Source organism: Mandrillus leucophaeus, unplaced genomic scaffold, assembly GCF_000951045.1.
Source record: "Mandrillus leucophaeus isolate KB7577 unplaced genomic scaffold, Mleu.le_1.0 Scaffold125, whole genome shotgun sequence".
NCBI classification, from domain to species: Eukaryota; Metazoa; Chordata; class Mammalia; order Primates; family Cercopithecidae; genus Mandrillus; species Mandrillus leucophaeus.
This window is the reverse complement of record NW_012100876.1, coordinates 997,905-1,012,815: the sequence shown is the minus strand read 5'-3', so window position 1 is coordinate 1,012,815 and position 14,911 is coordinate 997,905. Positions and strand designations below refer to the sequence as shown.

Below are 14,911 nucleotides of genomic sequence, written 5' to 3'. Positions count from 1 at the left end.
TTCATGCTGTTGCCCATTTTTTTTTTTTTTTTTTTTGAGACGGAGTCTTGCTCTGTCACCCAGGCTGGAGTGCAATGGCGTGATCTCGGCACACTGCAAGCTCCACCTCCCAGGTTCACGCCATTCTCCTGCCTCAGCCTCCCCAGCAGCTGGGACTACAGGCGCCCGCCACCAAGTCCAGCTAATTTTTTGTATATTTAGTAGAGATGGGGTTTCACCACGTTAGCCAGGATGGTCTCGATCTCCTGACCTCGTGATCCACCCGCCTCGGCCTCCCAAAGTGCTGGGATTACAGGTGTGAACCACTGCACTCGGCCTCAGTATGAATCTTATCTACAAAACCTAGCCCTATGCCCTACAGCCACCTCTTTCAGGCAGCCTTCCATGAATTCTGGCCAGAAGCAGCCTCTCCCCAATCTGTGCCCCAAAGCCCTTTAATCTCACCTGCATGTCCCTATAAGGGGTCAGGCCCTGTTCCCCCACCCCTACCCACTGTGAAACCCCACAACAGCAGGGTCTGGCCTCTGTCCACCCTGCAGCCCCGGGCACAGCCCCGAGAGGCCAGCTGCCCCTGCCAGCCAGGCAGCCTGCACCAGCCTTGAGCTGAACCAGAACCTTCCTAGTCCAGAACCTTCCACTGCTACTTTCATGATCTGTTCCCCAGAACAAACAGGGGAATTTGGGTCCTTCTGGAGAAAGCTCTGAGTCTGCGGGAAAGCGAAGAAAACTCAGAACCCATCAGGGAGTTTCCCCAGCAGCAGGGACTGCAGTCACTTCATCATTAATCAGGCTGCTCGCTGGGTCACAGCTGTCCCTTGCAGTTGTGTAGCACAGAAGAGCATGTAGTGGCTTCTGTGGCAAGTGGAGTTCCCACAATAGGGCAGGCAGAAGCCACAGGGCAGAGCACACAGAGGGCAGCGAGGGCAGGAGGGGTGGGCAGCAGAGGTGCCCCTTCCTGCCTGTTCCCAGGACCCAGGCCCGGCCCTACACCTCCGGGCTCAGGCTCTGTCGCCAGGTCAGGGCTGCCCTGTGCCTGCACACCTTCCCCTGCCCAGCGCGACCTCCTTTGCAGGGGGACTCTGCAGGGAGCTACTCTGAGGCTGCTCCTCCCCTTCTCTGGGATGTTGGCACCAAGGAGGTGCCCAGGCAGGAAAAGCAGCCTCCCCTCCCGCTCCTCTGCATGTGCAAATGGAAGCCAGCCCTGGGCGCAGGAGGCGTGGCTGGGGGCAAAGAACCCATCTGGGCTGTGGCTTGAGGAGGGGGCAGGGTCAGGGTCTCTGGTAGCTGATGCGACCTCCAGAGAAGCAGAGAAATGTTGGTGCGAGGCCCGCCAAGGGGGTCTCCATCTTCCTGAGATCTACCGTTTTGGCAGGGCTCTGTGGGACAGACCAAACTTCCTTCTACAGGTGATGAGATTGAGGTCCAGAGAGGGTCTGAGAGCCGCCCGAGGTCACACAGAGGATCCCGCCCACAGAAAGATTCCTCCATGAGCAGGGAAGCCCCCCTCCCAGGTGCGGAAGCAGCCAGGCCTCCCTTGTTGAGGGGTGGGGAGAGGAGCGCCTGGGGCTCCTCCGAGGTTGAGGGTCTCTGGTTTCCTCTCATAGGATCCCCGCCCTTTCACCTGAGGACTGATGAGGTTAGCTTTGAGCGATGCTCCGGGAGCGTGGGGTTTCCACAGGTCCCCAGAATCTAAAACCAAGAAACAAAAAACCTCACGACAAATAGCGGCTGTTGCTGTTATCATGACAGTTAGTGAAAATCTTTGTAAAGATACAGTGATTAACGCAGGGTGGACTGTGAGAGGGTGGAAGGCACCTGTGTCTTGTTTTGGAGGGGCAGTGCTATCATTTTGAGTTGGCCCTGGTCATGCAGGGACAGGGTGAAGCCAGGCCGAGGTCCCCCATGTCACAATCAGAGTCCAGGTGCTGCCCTGCCTGGAGCCGCCCTTCCCTGGTGCTGCCCACCTGAAGGCCATGGGACTCTCATCCTACTGAAGGGATGCCCGTGCTTGGGCTCCTGCGAGCCCCAACAGGGCGACTGGCAACTTCCTCGGGTGGTCAGGGGACTGACCCACTTGCAGGGATGCTGTGACCTGGGGCTGAGACCCTAGAGTCACAGAGAAGCCAGTTCACCAACTTTATCAACCTCCTTATGATTGCAATTCTTGTTTTATTCCTGACCCTACTGGAAAGTGGACTCGTGTTCTGTCATCTGCCCTGCAATGAGCTGGGGTGCCTGGAAAGTCAGCTCAGGGCCTGACTCAGGCTGGACCCTGACCAGGCGTCTAGTACTGACTCCGGGACACAGCTCTGCTAGAAGTGAGAAGCAGCATCTCCCACTGAGCCCTTCGTTCTGTTCTGTATCTTAGGGTAAGGCATCCCATTTAGGGGAACGTGGTTTCCTGAGCTATTTGGACTGAATGATGATCGAAGCGCCACCGGGCTCTTGCCTCCTGCGGTCAGGGCCTCGCCTGAGATGGGACACCAGCCAAAGCTGCTCTGTACCCTGGCTGGGCCTCAGCCTCTCGGAGGCAGATGGACCTCCCTGCAGAGTGATGCCCATGTGCCCATGCCTGGCAGCCGCGGTGGCCCCGACAGCACCCTGAAGCTCACTCATGGTCCAGAAGAGCTCCGCTTGGTTTCTGCCTGGTTGACTCCCCAACACCCCCGTCTGTCCCCCCCACTCAAGCCACCACGCATGAAGGAGGCTCTCCAGCCAGAGAGATGAACCCAGCTGTGCATGGAGGCTTTTCAATTCTAATAGAGGAACCAAGAAATGTCCCCTTTGAAAGGAGAAGTATGTCACTGCCATGGGCTCCAGATACATGTACCCCACCTCCATCTGCAGTTGAGTGCCCCTTCTCTGGAAATCCACAAATATTCCAAGAGCTGGACTTCTCCTGAATCATCTCAAATTCTTCGAACTTCGCTGGTCTAGGGAAGGATGTGAGGGGGTGACAGAAGGCGGGGCAAGACCCTCAAAGAGGTTAAATAGGTCACTGCCACCCTCGACTCTCACCAGGGTGTCTCCCTAAGCAGAGGGACCCGCACACAGAGACTCCCTCCTGGGCTCCTGGCACCATGGCCCCACTGAAGATGCTGGCCCTGGTCATCCTCCTCCTGGGGGCTTCTCTGCAGCACATCCATGCAGGTGAGAGCAGGAGACAGGTGGCCAGGGGTGGGCACTGGGAGAACAGGAGTTAGGGGCATGAAGCAACACACACATTTGTGTATGATTTACACCCCACCTACTCCCACCAAAGACATGAGAAGCCCACAGCACTAGGATTTTGAGGGAAATAAGCAGAGAAAAATGTTGATGATGACCCAGCTCTTGTGGGTGGGCTTGGTGAAGTCCAAAGCGAGCACAGCTCGGGCTGCAATGGCTGCGAGGTGGGGGCTGTGGCTGTAGTTGTGCAATGGAAAATGAACAATTCTCAAAATTATTTATTAGCCTCTGTTTTATTAACAGGTTTTATGCACAATGAGGGAATCAGCATAAAGATAGGATAATTGGTTCCAAAAGCATGTAAAAAAAGATTCTTTTTTTGAGATGGAGTCTCGCTATGTTGTCCAAGCTGGAGTGCAATGGTGCAATCTCAGCTCACTGCAACCTCTGCCTCCCGGGTTCAAGCAATAATCCTACCTCAGCCTCCCGAGTAGCTGGTAATTCAGGGGCCCAGCCACCATGCCACCAATGGATTTTCACCATGTTGGTCAGGCTGGTCTCGAACTCCTGACCTCAGGCAATGCACCCACTTCGGCCTCCCAAAGTGCTGGGATTACAGGCATGAGCCTCAGTGCTCAGCCTGAAAAATAGATTCTTATATTAGGTTGGCAAAGGGAAGATGAAATAAGGTTGCCAGGTATAGACATACAGGGACGCACACAGACACACACACGTAGGCACTCACAGGACACACAGGATCCCCCACAGACACACACAGACATGCATACCCACAAACATACGGGACCCCCACAGCATACACAGAGGCCTCACACACACTTGTGCACGGTAACACACAGACACACATACACATAGGCAGCGATGCACACGCAGTCACCACACACAGGTGCACACATGAACATGCACATGCAGATCTTCCATGAATAGCCTCCAGGAGACCCCGCAACCCACACCCAGATACTCACAGACACCCCTGCCCCGCTCCTCTCCCTGCAGCTCGAGGGACCAACGTGGGCCGGGAGTGCTGCCTGAAGTACTTCAAGGGAGCCATTCCCCTTAGAAAGCTGAAGACGTGGTACCAGACACCCGAGGACTGTTCCAGGGATGCCATTGTGTAAGTTCCCCCCGGCCCTACCCCTGCTCCTCGGGGCCAAGCTTGGGGACAAGTGCTCCCAGGAGCTCCCAGGACGGCCACTGGGGAGCAGGGAAGAGACAGTGGGGCCTTCCTCCCTGACCTCTGCAGGCTCCTTGGGGCAGTTCATGTTCCCCATGCTGTGGGACCCAAAACGGCTGCAGGCCATGAGGTCCAACCTGTTCCTTGATTTGTGGTGAAATCGAGGCCCCGGAAGCGATGAACACCCCCAGGTCACACAGCTGGTCAGGGGCAATGTGGTCACCTCCCCTGGCCTGGGCCTAAGCCCTGCCTGCAGTCTCCACGTCCCAGGCTCTAGGCCACCTGGGGGCATGGGCAGGCTGAGGGGTGGGCACAAGGTCCTGCAGCCCTGGCTGCCTGGGAGGGTTGATGTCACTCAGGACAGAGCCTGAAGTCCCAGATCTGCCACCAATGCCCTGTGTGACTGCAGCAACTTCTTGCCCCTCTTGGAGCCTTGGAATCCTGGTCAGCACAGAGCGGGGCCGTTCCAGGGACTCTGGGGGCCCTTCCCCCTCTGCCACCCCGGTAACGTCCTCCTTCTGTGTAGTTTTGTAACTGTCCAGAACAAGGCCATCTGTTCGGACCCCAACGACAAGAAAGTGAAGAAGGCACTTAAATACCTGCAAAGCCTCTAGAGGTCTTGAAGCCTCCTCACCTCAGACCCCTGACTGTCTTCCGGGACCACCTGGGACCTCCACCGTTGGTGTTCACCGCCCCAACCCTGAGCACTTGGGTCCAGGGGAGGCCTTCCAAGGACAAAGAAGCGCCACAGTGAGGGAGATCCCATCCCCTTGTCTGAACTGGAGCCATGGGCACAAAGGGCCCAGATTAAATTCTTTCTCCTCAGTCTGTGTCAGCGTGTTCGTCCCCACAGTGCAAGACGTGCTTCCACTCCAGCCTGTCACTCTGGGAGGGTCCTCAGAGAACATCTGGTTCTGCCCTGTGCAGGTTGGAAAGGGAGACTGAGGCTGAGAGGGGCACGTGGCTTCCGCAGACCAGGCACCAGTGAGGGGAGGCCCTGGTGAGAGGCCCGGGCAGGGGCGGGGCTGGCGGGGTCCTGGGAGGTGGTGGCTGAAATGTGTCCCCACCTACCCCGAGGTCTCCCGGTTTCCCCCTAGCCCAGCTCCTGTTCTTGCCCCACGTGGAGTTGAGGACAAGCTTCCCCAAGGTGCTGGAGTCCATTTCACAGACTGGCCAGGAGCCTGCCGCAGGCCACAGCTCTGCCCAGTGCTGGGGAGCCCCCTGGCCGAGGGTGGCGGGACCTTGCAGCCCTGTCTCTGCGTCCCCCTGCACTCACTGCAGGCCAGCTGGCCCGGCTCCTCCTGGCCCTGGCTCCCTCTCCCCGCTCAAACTCCAGACCAGCTTCAGAGCGAGGGGGATCTGTGGGTCCTTGGTCCTTGCGGGGGCCCTGGGTCCTCCGCCTGCAGCTACCTTCCTAGCCCCCTCCAGCCCCAGGCAGGCGGGCACCACGCGGCCCTGTGGTTCCTCCTGACTGAAGTGTGATTCCCCACCTGCCTGGGCTGACCTCCCCACTAGCTCAGCTGCGCCCAGCCTGCAGGAAGCCGGCCCAGCACAGCTGCCCACCGACTGGCTCCCCCAGTTCTTAGGGACTGCCCGGAAGCCGACCCCCTGCACCCCCTGTCTCTTATACACATCTAGATGTGTATAAGAGATGTGTGTGTGTGTGTGTGTGTGCGCGCGTCAGTCCCAGCTCCTCCATTAGGTTGAGAGCCCCATGAGCCACTCCGGGGACCCCGCACCCCTGTGCTCAAAAAGATGGGGACTAGAGGCTCAGGACACCCCCACCCCCAGACCCCTGCCCATGCCCCGCTACGGGCTGAGCACAGAGGAGTCAGGGCCTTCCCTTCTACTTCTCTTTCACTCATCCAACCAGCGATGGGGCCGTGGCTTCTCTGTGCACACAGTTTGGCGGCAGGGGCATGGGTCCTTCTCTTCCGAGGACCTCGTGGCCGGCATTGTTTGGCAGGGCTGCGGTTAGAAGGGCAATTTCCAGGCCCGACTGTTGCCTCCTTCTGCCCCCTTGTGGCCAGTCAACTCATTGCAGGGCAGATGATAGAACGCAAGTCTACTTTCCAGTAGGGGCAGGATTAAAACAAGAACAGCGATAAAAAGGTTGATAAAACCAGTGAACTGGCTTCCCTGTGACTCTAGGGTCTCTTCGGTCGCAAATGGGCTCATATCCTGTCCTGATGCCGAGGAGGATCCCTTGAACAACTGCCTAAGATCCAGAGTCCTAGGGGTGGCCCAGTCTGAGTTCTTCATGGAAAATTGTCCTCTGAATCCACCCGGTGGAGGATGATCTAAAAAGGAAGGGAGGCAAGGAGAAGCTCCTAAGGTAGCAAAGGCCAGCGACGGTTGGGGTCTGGACCCCTGCACCCTGCAGGCCAGAGCTGGAAGGACTCTCAGAGTGCAATGGCTGGATTTCGGCTTACTGCAACCTCCACCTCCCAGGTTCAAGCGATTCTCCTGCCTCAGCCTCCTAAGTAGCTAGGATTACAGGCGCCTGCCACCACACCCAGCTAATTTTTTTGCATTTTTAGTAGAGACAGGGTTTCACCATGTCAATCAGGCTGGTCTTGAACTCTTGGCCTCATGTGATCCACTCGCCTTGGCCTCCCAAAGTGTTGAAATCCCAGGCATGAGCCACTGCGCCTGGCCTCCAGCAAACTGCATTTAAAAAAGCAAGACCTTTTTTTTTTCCCCCCCTACTGAAATCCTACTCAGAAGCCCATATTATAAGCTGAGATAAGTAGAGCTGCCGTGGAGGCCTGTGAGGAGGTGGGGAGTTGCCAGAGGGTCCCTGAAAGCGAGATAGGGTGGGGGTGTTGCATAAAGGCAGGGAAGAGGTGGATCCAGGACTGGCAACAAAATGCACGATTCAGAATTCAAGTATTCACGAGCAGCATCCGGTGCAAGTTGGGGGATGGTGAGATGCAAGAGCTAGGACAACTGCCATGTGACCTCAGGGCATTTTAAGGAGGTATGACTTGGAGGCTGCCATGATTGGAAAGCTGGGAGGGAAAAAGAGGAATGGTGAGGTTCAGGGTGAAAAGTGAGGAGGAGTGCCAGACTTACGTTGCTTCTTTCAGCTGATAGGTGCCTCCCCTCCTCCCCCACCCCACCCCTGCTTTTTTTTCTTTTCAGATGGAGTCTGGCTGTGTCCCCAGGCTGCAGTGCAGTGGTGTGATCTCGGCTCACTGCAACCTCTGTCTCCCAGGTTCAAGGGATACTCATGCCTCAGCTTCCTGAGTAGCTGGGATTATAGGTGTGTGCCACCATACCCGGCTGATTTTTGTATTTTTAGAAAAGACAGGGTTTTACCATGTTGGCCAGGCTTGTCTCGAACTCCTGAGCTCAAGTGATCCGCCTGCCTCAGCCTCCCAAAGTGCTGGGATTACAGGCGTGAGCCACTCTTCTGAAATCCAGTTTCTCTTCAACGTTCAACTCAGTGTTGCCTCCCCGGCAGCCAGACAACCAGCCCTGGTCTCTCTGGTTGCATCTGAGCCTGGGCTGTGTGTCCTCCACCTGCTGCCAGCGCTCACCTCAGTCTAATCCTGACCACACTCTGTCCCTTGTAATTGGAGCTGCTTGGGTGATTTACCCGGTAAACGCACTGAGCAGGTATTTGGGTCAGGAAACAGTACCAGACTCATTTATGAGGAGGGAAAAAAGCTTTGTGCATAGTGTATATTTGATTTATAGATTTTCATCAGTGCTGCTTGGGTGAATTCCATAAGGGGCACTAGTGGGGAAAGAGAAATTTCCTGGGGAGCCCTAACAACCGGGCCTGAAACACATCTCATCTCCAAATGTGGAAATTAGAATTGGTTTGTTCTCCAACGGCCCACCAGAGGGCACTCTGCTCTTAGGAGGAAGTTCTGAGGCTGATGCACCAGAGGCCCTGACCCCACCAGCTGGACTCCAACCCCATCTCTGTCCCCGGGGGCTGGGATCAGCCACATCTGTTTGTAGCTGCACTAGGCCTTGAGGCAGGGGTGTCTGTAGCTGGCCAGCTCTCCTCTTGGGGGAACAGAAGCTAAGAAACCACCAATTACACTGCCTGGGGTTTGCTGGATGAAGAGGAAGAAGGAAGGAACGCTGCTGGGACTAGCAGGGCTACTAACTCCAGACGCAACCTGGGCAGTGCCAAGAGCTGTGGGCCAGGGTGTTTCCCTGTATTTTCTTAGAGACTGTATTTGTTCTATTTGGCATCCATTTATCACAGGGCCAAAGGCATTTACACCTCCCCTGCAAGCCGGATTTTGCAAGTTTTTGAAAGTAGTAATAGTTACAAACCCTCTGACCAATCCCGATCACAGACCCCCCAACCATCTGTATTTAACTCTCACACCAAGCCAAGATTTCCCCTGCCCTAAATCACCCAAAGCCGGGTAGAGACAACTAGGGGCAGCCCCTATGCCCAAGGCCCTCTGGAATTATTCCAACTAGCCAGACCTGGGCTGCTTCCCCTGGCCTGCCTTGCCCTTCAAGTGGAAACCCCATGAAAGGCTGTGGCCTGTGCTGTTCTGAACCTTCCTTTCAGCCTCCTGACCAAACTTGGTGCTCCCTCTGTGGCCCCTGTGTGTGGTCCTGCGTGTGTGCCATGCCCTGTTCTCCTGGGAGATGCAAGTAATAAATTCTTCTTTCAGTGGCCTTGGTTGCTCTGTGTTTTCACTCAGCCACCTCTATCAATTCAAATCCTGTGGGTACATTTAAAAATTTTTTAATTGACACATAGTAATTGTACACATTTATGGGGCACAGGTGATACTTTGACACAGGTGTCCAATGCATAATGATCAGATCAAGGTAATCAGGATATCCATCACCTTGAACATTTACCATTTCACTATGTTGGGAATGTTTCAAATCTTCTAGTCATTTTGAAATATACAATAGGCCGGGCATAGTGGCTCACACCTGTAATCCCAGCACTCTGGGAGGCCGAGGTGGGAGGATCACTTGAGCCCAGGAGTTTGAGACCAGTCTGGGTAACATAGTGAGGCTCAGTCTTTATGAAACACAAAAAATTAGCCAGGCATGGTAGCGTGCGCCTGTGCTGCCAGCTACCCAGGAGGCTGAGGTGGGAGGATCACTTGAGCACAGCAGGTTGAGGCTGCAGTGAACTGTGATGGCACCACTGCACTCCAGCTAGGGTGACAGAGGGAGACCCTGTCTCAAAAAGAAAAAAAAGGCCAGGCATAGTGGCTCACACCTGGAATCCTAGCACTTTGGGAGGCCAAGGCGGGTAGGTCATCTGTTCAGGAGTTCTAGGCCAGCTTGGCCAACATGGTGAAACCCTGTCTCTAAAAAATACAAAAAAAATTAGCTGGATGTGGTGGCAGGCACCTGTAATCCTAGCTACTCAGGAGGCTGAGGCAGGAGAATCCCTTGAACCCAGGAGAGGTTGCAGCGAGCCAAGATCGCGCCATTGCACTCCAGCCTGGGCAACAAGAGCAAAACTCCGTCTCAAAAAAAACAGAAAGAAAAGAAAAGAAAAAGAAAAAGAAAAGAAATACACAATAAATTGTTTACTAGTCACCCTACTGTGCAATCAAACACTGGAAATTATTCCTTCTATCCATCTGTTTGTTTGCACCCATTAACCAATCTCTCCCCATCACTCCCTCTCCCCTAAATAGAACTACCATTTGATCCAGCAATTCTACCACTAGATATTTATCCAAAGGAAAGGAAATCAATATATCAAAGGAATACCTGCACCCCCATGCTTATTGCAGCACTACTCACAATAGCCAAGATATGGAATCAACCCAGAATAAATAAAGAAATTCGGTACATGTACACAACGGAGTACTATTCAGCCATTTTAAAAAAAAAAAAAAAAAAAAGGAATCCAGTCATTTGCAGCAAAATGGATGGATAGTCATTATGTTAAGTGAAATAAGCCAGGCTCAGAAAGACAACTATCTCATGTTCTCACTCATATGTGGGAGCTAAAAAAGCTTATCTTCGAAAGTACATTTTAACACAAAGGATCAGGGACCTGTTTGGAGTCTCTGCTTTGCCACTGACTGGCCATTGGACCTGGACACGTGCCTCACCTGCCTCAGCCTATTTCTCCTTGAAGCAATGGAACTGGACCCGCTCTCACCTGTTTCAGGATGTGCCAATATGGCTACTTCTCTACCTCTCACATTGCCCTTAGGGGACCACAGTCTTAGAAAACCTGCCATTTCCAGTCGGGCGCAGTGGCTCACGATCATGAGGTCAAGAGATCGAGACCAGCCTGACCAACACGGTGAAACCTTGTCTCTACTAAAAACACAAAAATTAGCCAGGCATGGTGGTGCATGCCTGTAATACCAGCTACTCGGGAGGCTGAGGCAGGAGAATCGCTTGAACTCGGGAGGCAGAGATTGCAGTGAGCTGAGATCGAGCCATTGCACTCCAGCCTGGGCAACAGAGTGCCACTCTGTCTCAAAAAACAAAAAACAAAAAGAAAAGAAAAGAAAAGAAAAGAAAACCTGCCATTTCCTCATAATTGAACTGCCATCACCTGAATATTCCCTGTGCCCTTTTCCAAAGCCAGCATGGCAACCACTGGGGTGAAATACTCAGACAAGCAAAGGGATCAGGGCTTTAAGAAGTCAGCCTTCAGCCAAGCATGGTGGCTCACACCTGTAATCCCAGCACTTTGGGAGGCCGAGGCAGGCAGATCACTTGAGGTCAGGAGTTTGAGACCAGCCTGGTCAACAGGGTGAAACTCTGACAGTACTAACAATACAAAAATTAGTTGGGCATGGTGGTGCACGCCTGTAATCCCAGCTACTTGGGAGGCTGAGGTGGGGGGATTGCTTGAACCTGGGAGGTAGAGGTTGCAGTGAGCCAAGATCAGTCCACTGTACTCCAGCCTGGGCAACAGAGTGAGACTCTCTCAAAACAAACCAACCAACCCTGACCGGTCCTCCTCAAAATGATCAAGCTCATCCAAAACAAGGAAAGTCTGAGAAACTGTCACAGCCAAAAGTCAGCCTTCAAAGGACTTTTTTTTTTTTTTTTTTGGAGATGGAGTCTTGCTCATCGCCGAGGCTGGAGTGCAGTGGGGCGATCTTGGCTCTCTGCAAGCTCCGCCTCCTGGGTTCACGCCATTCTCCTCTCTCAGCCTCTCGAGTAGCTGGGACTACAGGCGCCTGCCACCACGCCTGGCTAATTTTTTGTATTTTTAGCAGAGACGGGGTTTCACCGTGTTAGCCAGGATGGTTTAGATCTCCTGACCTCGTGATCCGCCCACCTCGGCCTCCCAAAGTGCTGGGATTACAGGCGTGAGCCACCGTGCCTGGCCCAAAGGACTTGTTTAGTCCTTGCACATACATGTTCATGGTGGGATATCTACTACAGCACAAAGCTGGAAACAGCCCAAGGCCTATCAACAGATGAATGGATAAACAAAAGTGGTCTAACCATACAAGGAAGATTTTTCTGCATGGATACGCCCTGTGTTATGCGTGAAGCTTGAAACACTGTGCTGAGCTAAAGCAGCCAACTGCAGAAGGTCACACAGTGTATAATTTCATTCATATGAAATGTTGGAAGTAACTCCATGGAGTCAGAACACCCGCTGGTGGTGACCAGAGATGGTGAGAGAAGAAGACGGGAAGGGACTGCTTACTGGGGATGGGGTTTCCTTTTAGGGTAATGAAAACATTTTGGAACTAGATCGGGGCAGTGGTTGCACCACACTGTGAATGTACCAAATGCTGCTGAATTGTTTAAATCGTTCATTTTATGTTATGTGAATTTCATAAAAAAGACATATTCAATATTCACTTTTCTGCAGAGTAGCAGGCTTGGATGAGACATACATCAGCTCAGGACAAAGGAGTCCTCTAGGAGGGCAGCGAAGGGATTCCACCACTGCTGTAAAACTTGTGTATGAAAAAAGGAGCGATCGGAATCACACACAGCAAAGCTAGTTGTCTACTGGAAATTCTCTGTATTTGAAATCTTTCATGATTTAAGAGAAAAAATGTTTAAGTAATTATGGAAAATCAAAAAGGAAGGGAAGGGAAGGGGAGGGGAGGGGAATGGAGGAGAGGGGAATGGAGGGGAGGGGAGGAGAAGGGAGGAAAGAAGGAAGGAAAGGAGGGAGCATTCTAACCCAGCTGAGTCTAAATGTAGTCTCCAGATCATCACAGTGCTTTGCAGAGGTGAAAGCCTCAATGCTGGATGGTGGGCCATGGGTAACCAATGACCAGACCACCAGCTGACCACCAAGAGTGACCACTGAAGGTGAGACCTGAAGTCACTAAGGGCTGAGTGGGGGCTTCTGTCCCTGCTTTTCCCCAGAGGGGTGAAGTAAGAGCCACCCAGAGTTGCCCCATCCCCACCCCCCCACTCAGCACAAAGCTATTTTATACATTTGTCTAACTTGTAGCAAAAAATTTGGTCACAAACAGTATTCACCTGCTCTGTGGCAACCTTCTCCCACTGTTATTATTATTCTGAGGCAGCTTTATATAGATGCCTTACTAGTTCTACTTTAAAATTTTTGCATGAGATAACAGTGTCAAGTGTTCCACGGAGGTTCAGGTTCGTGTTGGGGAGATGCAGGACTTTGTCCTGGGCTAGCAGTATTCTCCGTAAGACCCAGGGTTTTATGTGACGGGTTTTCAGGTTTTTTTCAATGAAGTTTCTTAGAAACAACAAATCCATCAGTTGGGCACGGTGGCTCACGCCTGCTAATCTCAGCACTGTGGAAGGCTGAGGCGAGTGAATCACCTGAGGTCAGGAGATTGAGACCAGCCCAGCCAATAAGGTGAAACCCTGTCTCTACTAAAAATACAAAAATCAGCTTAGCATGGTGGCACACGCCTGTAATTCCAGCTACCTGGGAGGCTGAGGCAGGAGAATCGCTTGAACCTGGGAGGCAGAGGTTCCACCACTGCACTCCAGCCTGGTTGACAGAGCGAGACTCCGTCACACACAAAAAAAAGAAATACAAATCCATCATGTATATGGCAGGTATACAAACCAATAAAAATTAACACTTGTATGACCACCGTCCAGCCAAAGAAATAGAACTTTCCTGCTACTATGAAGTCCTGCCTCTTTCTCCCGTCTCCCTGTGGAGCCAACTGTGGTCCTGAATTTTATCATTCCCCTTGAGCTTCTTTATTAGTTTTGTCACACACACGTTTGTATACATCATGTATATGCACATGTGTATGTGTATATCCGTAATGACAGGCTGATGGATCTGGCATGTTTTTGAACTTATGTAAATGAAATATTTCTCTCTCACACACACACACACACTTCTGTGACTTGCTTTTGTGGCTGTTGTTGCTTCGTGATTCTTCCATGTTGAAGTGCACAGCTATAACTCATTACTGCTGTGCAGTGTTCCACTGCTTGGACACACAGCTCATTCATTCACATTCTTGTTAATGGCCATTTGGATTGTCTCTTAGAAGTACTGCTGCTTTGAATACTTGTTTAGATTGTCTCCTGGTGCATGGGCCAAAGAATTTCTCTAGGGCAGTGGTTCTCAATCCTGGCTGCACTCTATGATGACCTGGGAGAGCTTTGCAAAAATGCTGATGCCCTGGGCCCTACTCCAAGGTATTCTGACTGAATTGGGTTTTGGAAAGGAAACCCAGGAATAGGCTTTTGTTTTGTTTTGGTTTGGTTCGGTTCATTTTTGGAAGCTATCCAGGTGATTCTAATATGCAGCCAGTGTTCAAAGTGACATGAGGGTTGACATTGCCCAAAGTATCCTCACCAACAGTGAGTTCCCACCTGGCCACATTTTCACCCACACTTGGTAAGGTTTCTGTTTAGCCTTCTCCCTGCCACGAGGACAGGCAGCTGGGCTGTTCACAGTCTCTCTTCTCCAGTGCAGAGACCAGGGTGCTTCCAGGATGCCAGGCTCCACTGTGGGGTTCTCCCTTCAGCTCCACTGCCTGCCTGTGCACTTGGACCCCACTGTTACAAACAGGGGCCCATTCTGCAGCTCGGGGGTTTCTTCACCTGGAGCAGGTTTGCACCCTCAACTGCTCTCCCTTCTCTCCTGTCCACACTCTGGCTCCAAAGCCTCTGCTCTCACCTCCTTCCAAGTATTTTGTGGTTCTGTTTTGGCTGCCTCCTAACCCCAACGAAGGTGTGGTTTGTCTCTGCTATCCCCTCCATTTACTGCTTTTGAGTGATTTCAGAAGGAGGAAGTCCCAAATGTACACTGCCAAGTTCTAAGATAGAGACCTTAGAAAACAAAAAAAGAAGAAAGATTACACCCCTAGCCCCACCTCGGTCCACATTGGGCTGACTCAGAACGTCCAAGGACATTGGGCCTCAGTATTTTTTTTATTTTTTTGAGACGGAGTTTCACTCTTATCACCCAGGCTGGAATGCAATGGCGCCATCTTGCCTTACTGCAACCTCCACCTCCCGGGTTCAAGCGATTCAACTGCCTCAGCCTCCCAAGTAGCTGGGATTACAGGCATGTACCACCACACCTGGCTAATTTTTGTATTTTTAGTAGAGACAGCATTTCACCATGTTGGCCAGGCTGGTCTCGAACTCCTGACCTCA

The 14,911-nt window shown here is 52.5% G+C and overlaps 1 protein-coding gene across 1 annotated transcript; it reads left to right on the top strand.

The window, feature by feature from the left end:
- The first annotated feature begins 3,080 nt into the window (after positions 1–3,080).
- On the top strand, positions 3,081–4,974 carry CCL17 (chemokine (C-C motif) ligand 17). The gene is made up of 3 exons (XM_011971848.1): positions 3,081–3,150; positions 4,183–4,300; positions 4,887–4,974. The coding sequence occupies exons 1-3, from the start codon at positions 3,081–3,083 to the stop codon at positions 4,972–4,974; spliced, it is 276 nt and encodes a 91-aa protein (XP_011827238.1).
- Positions 4,975–14,911: the final 9,937 nt, after the last annotated feature.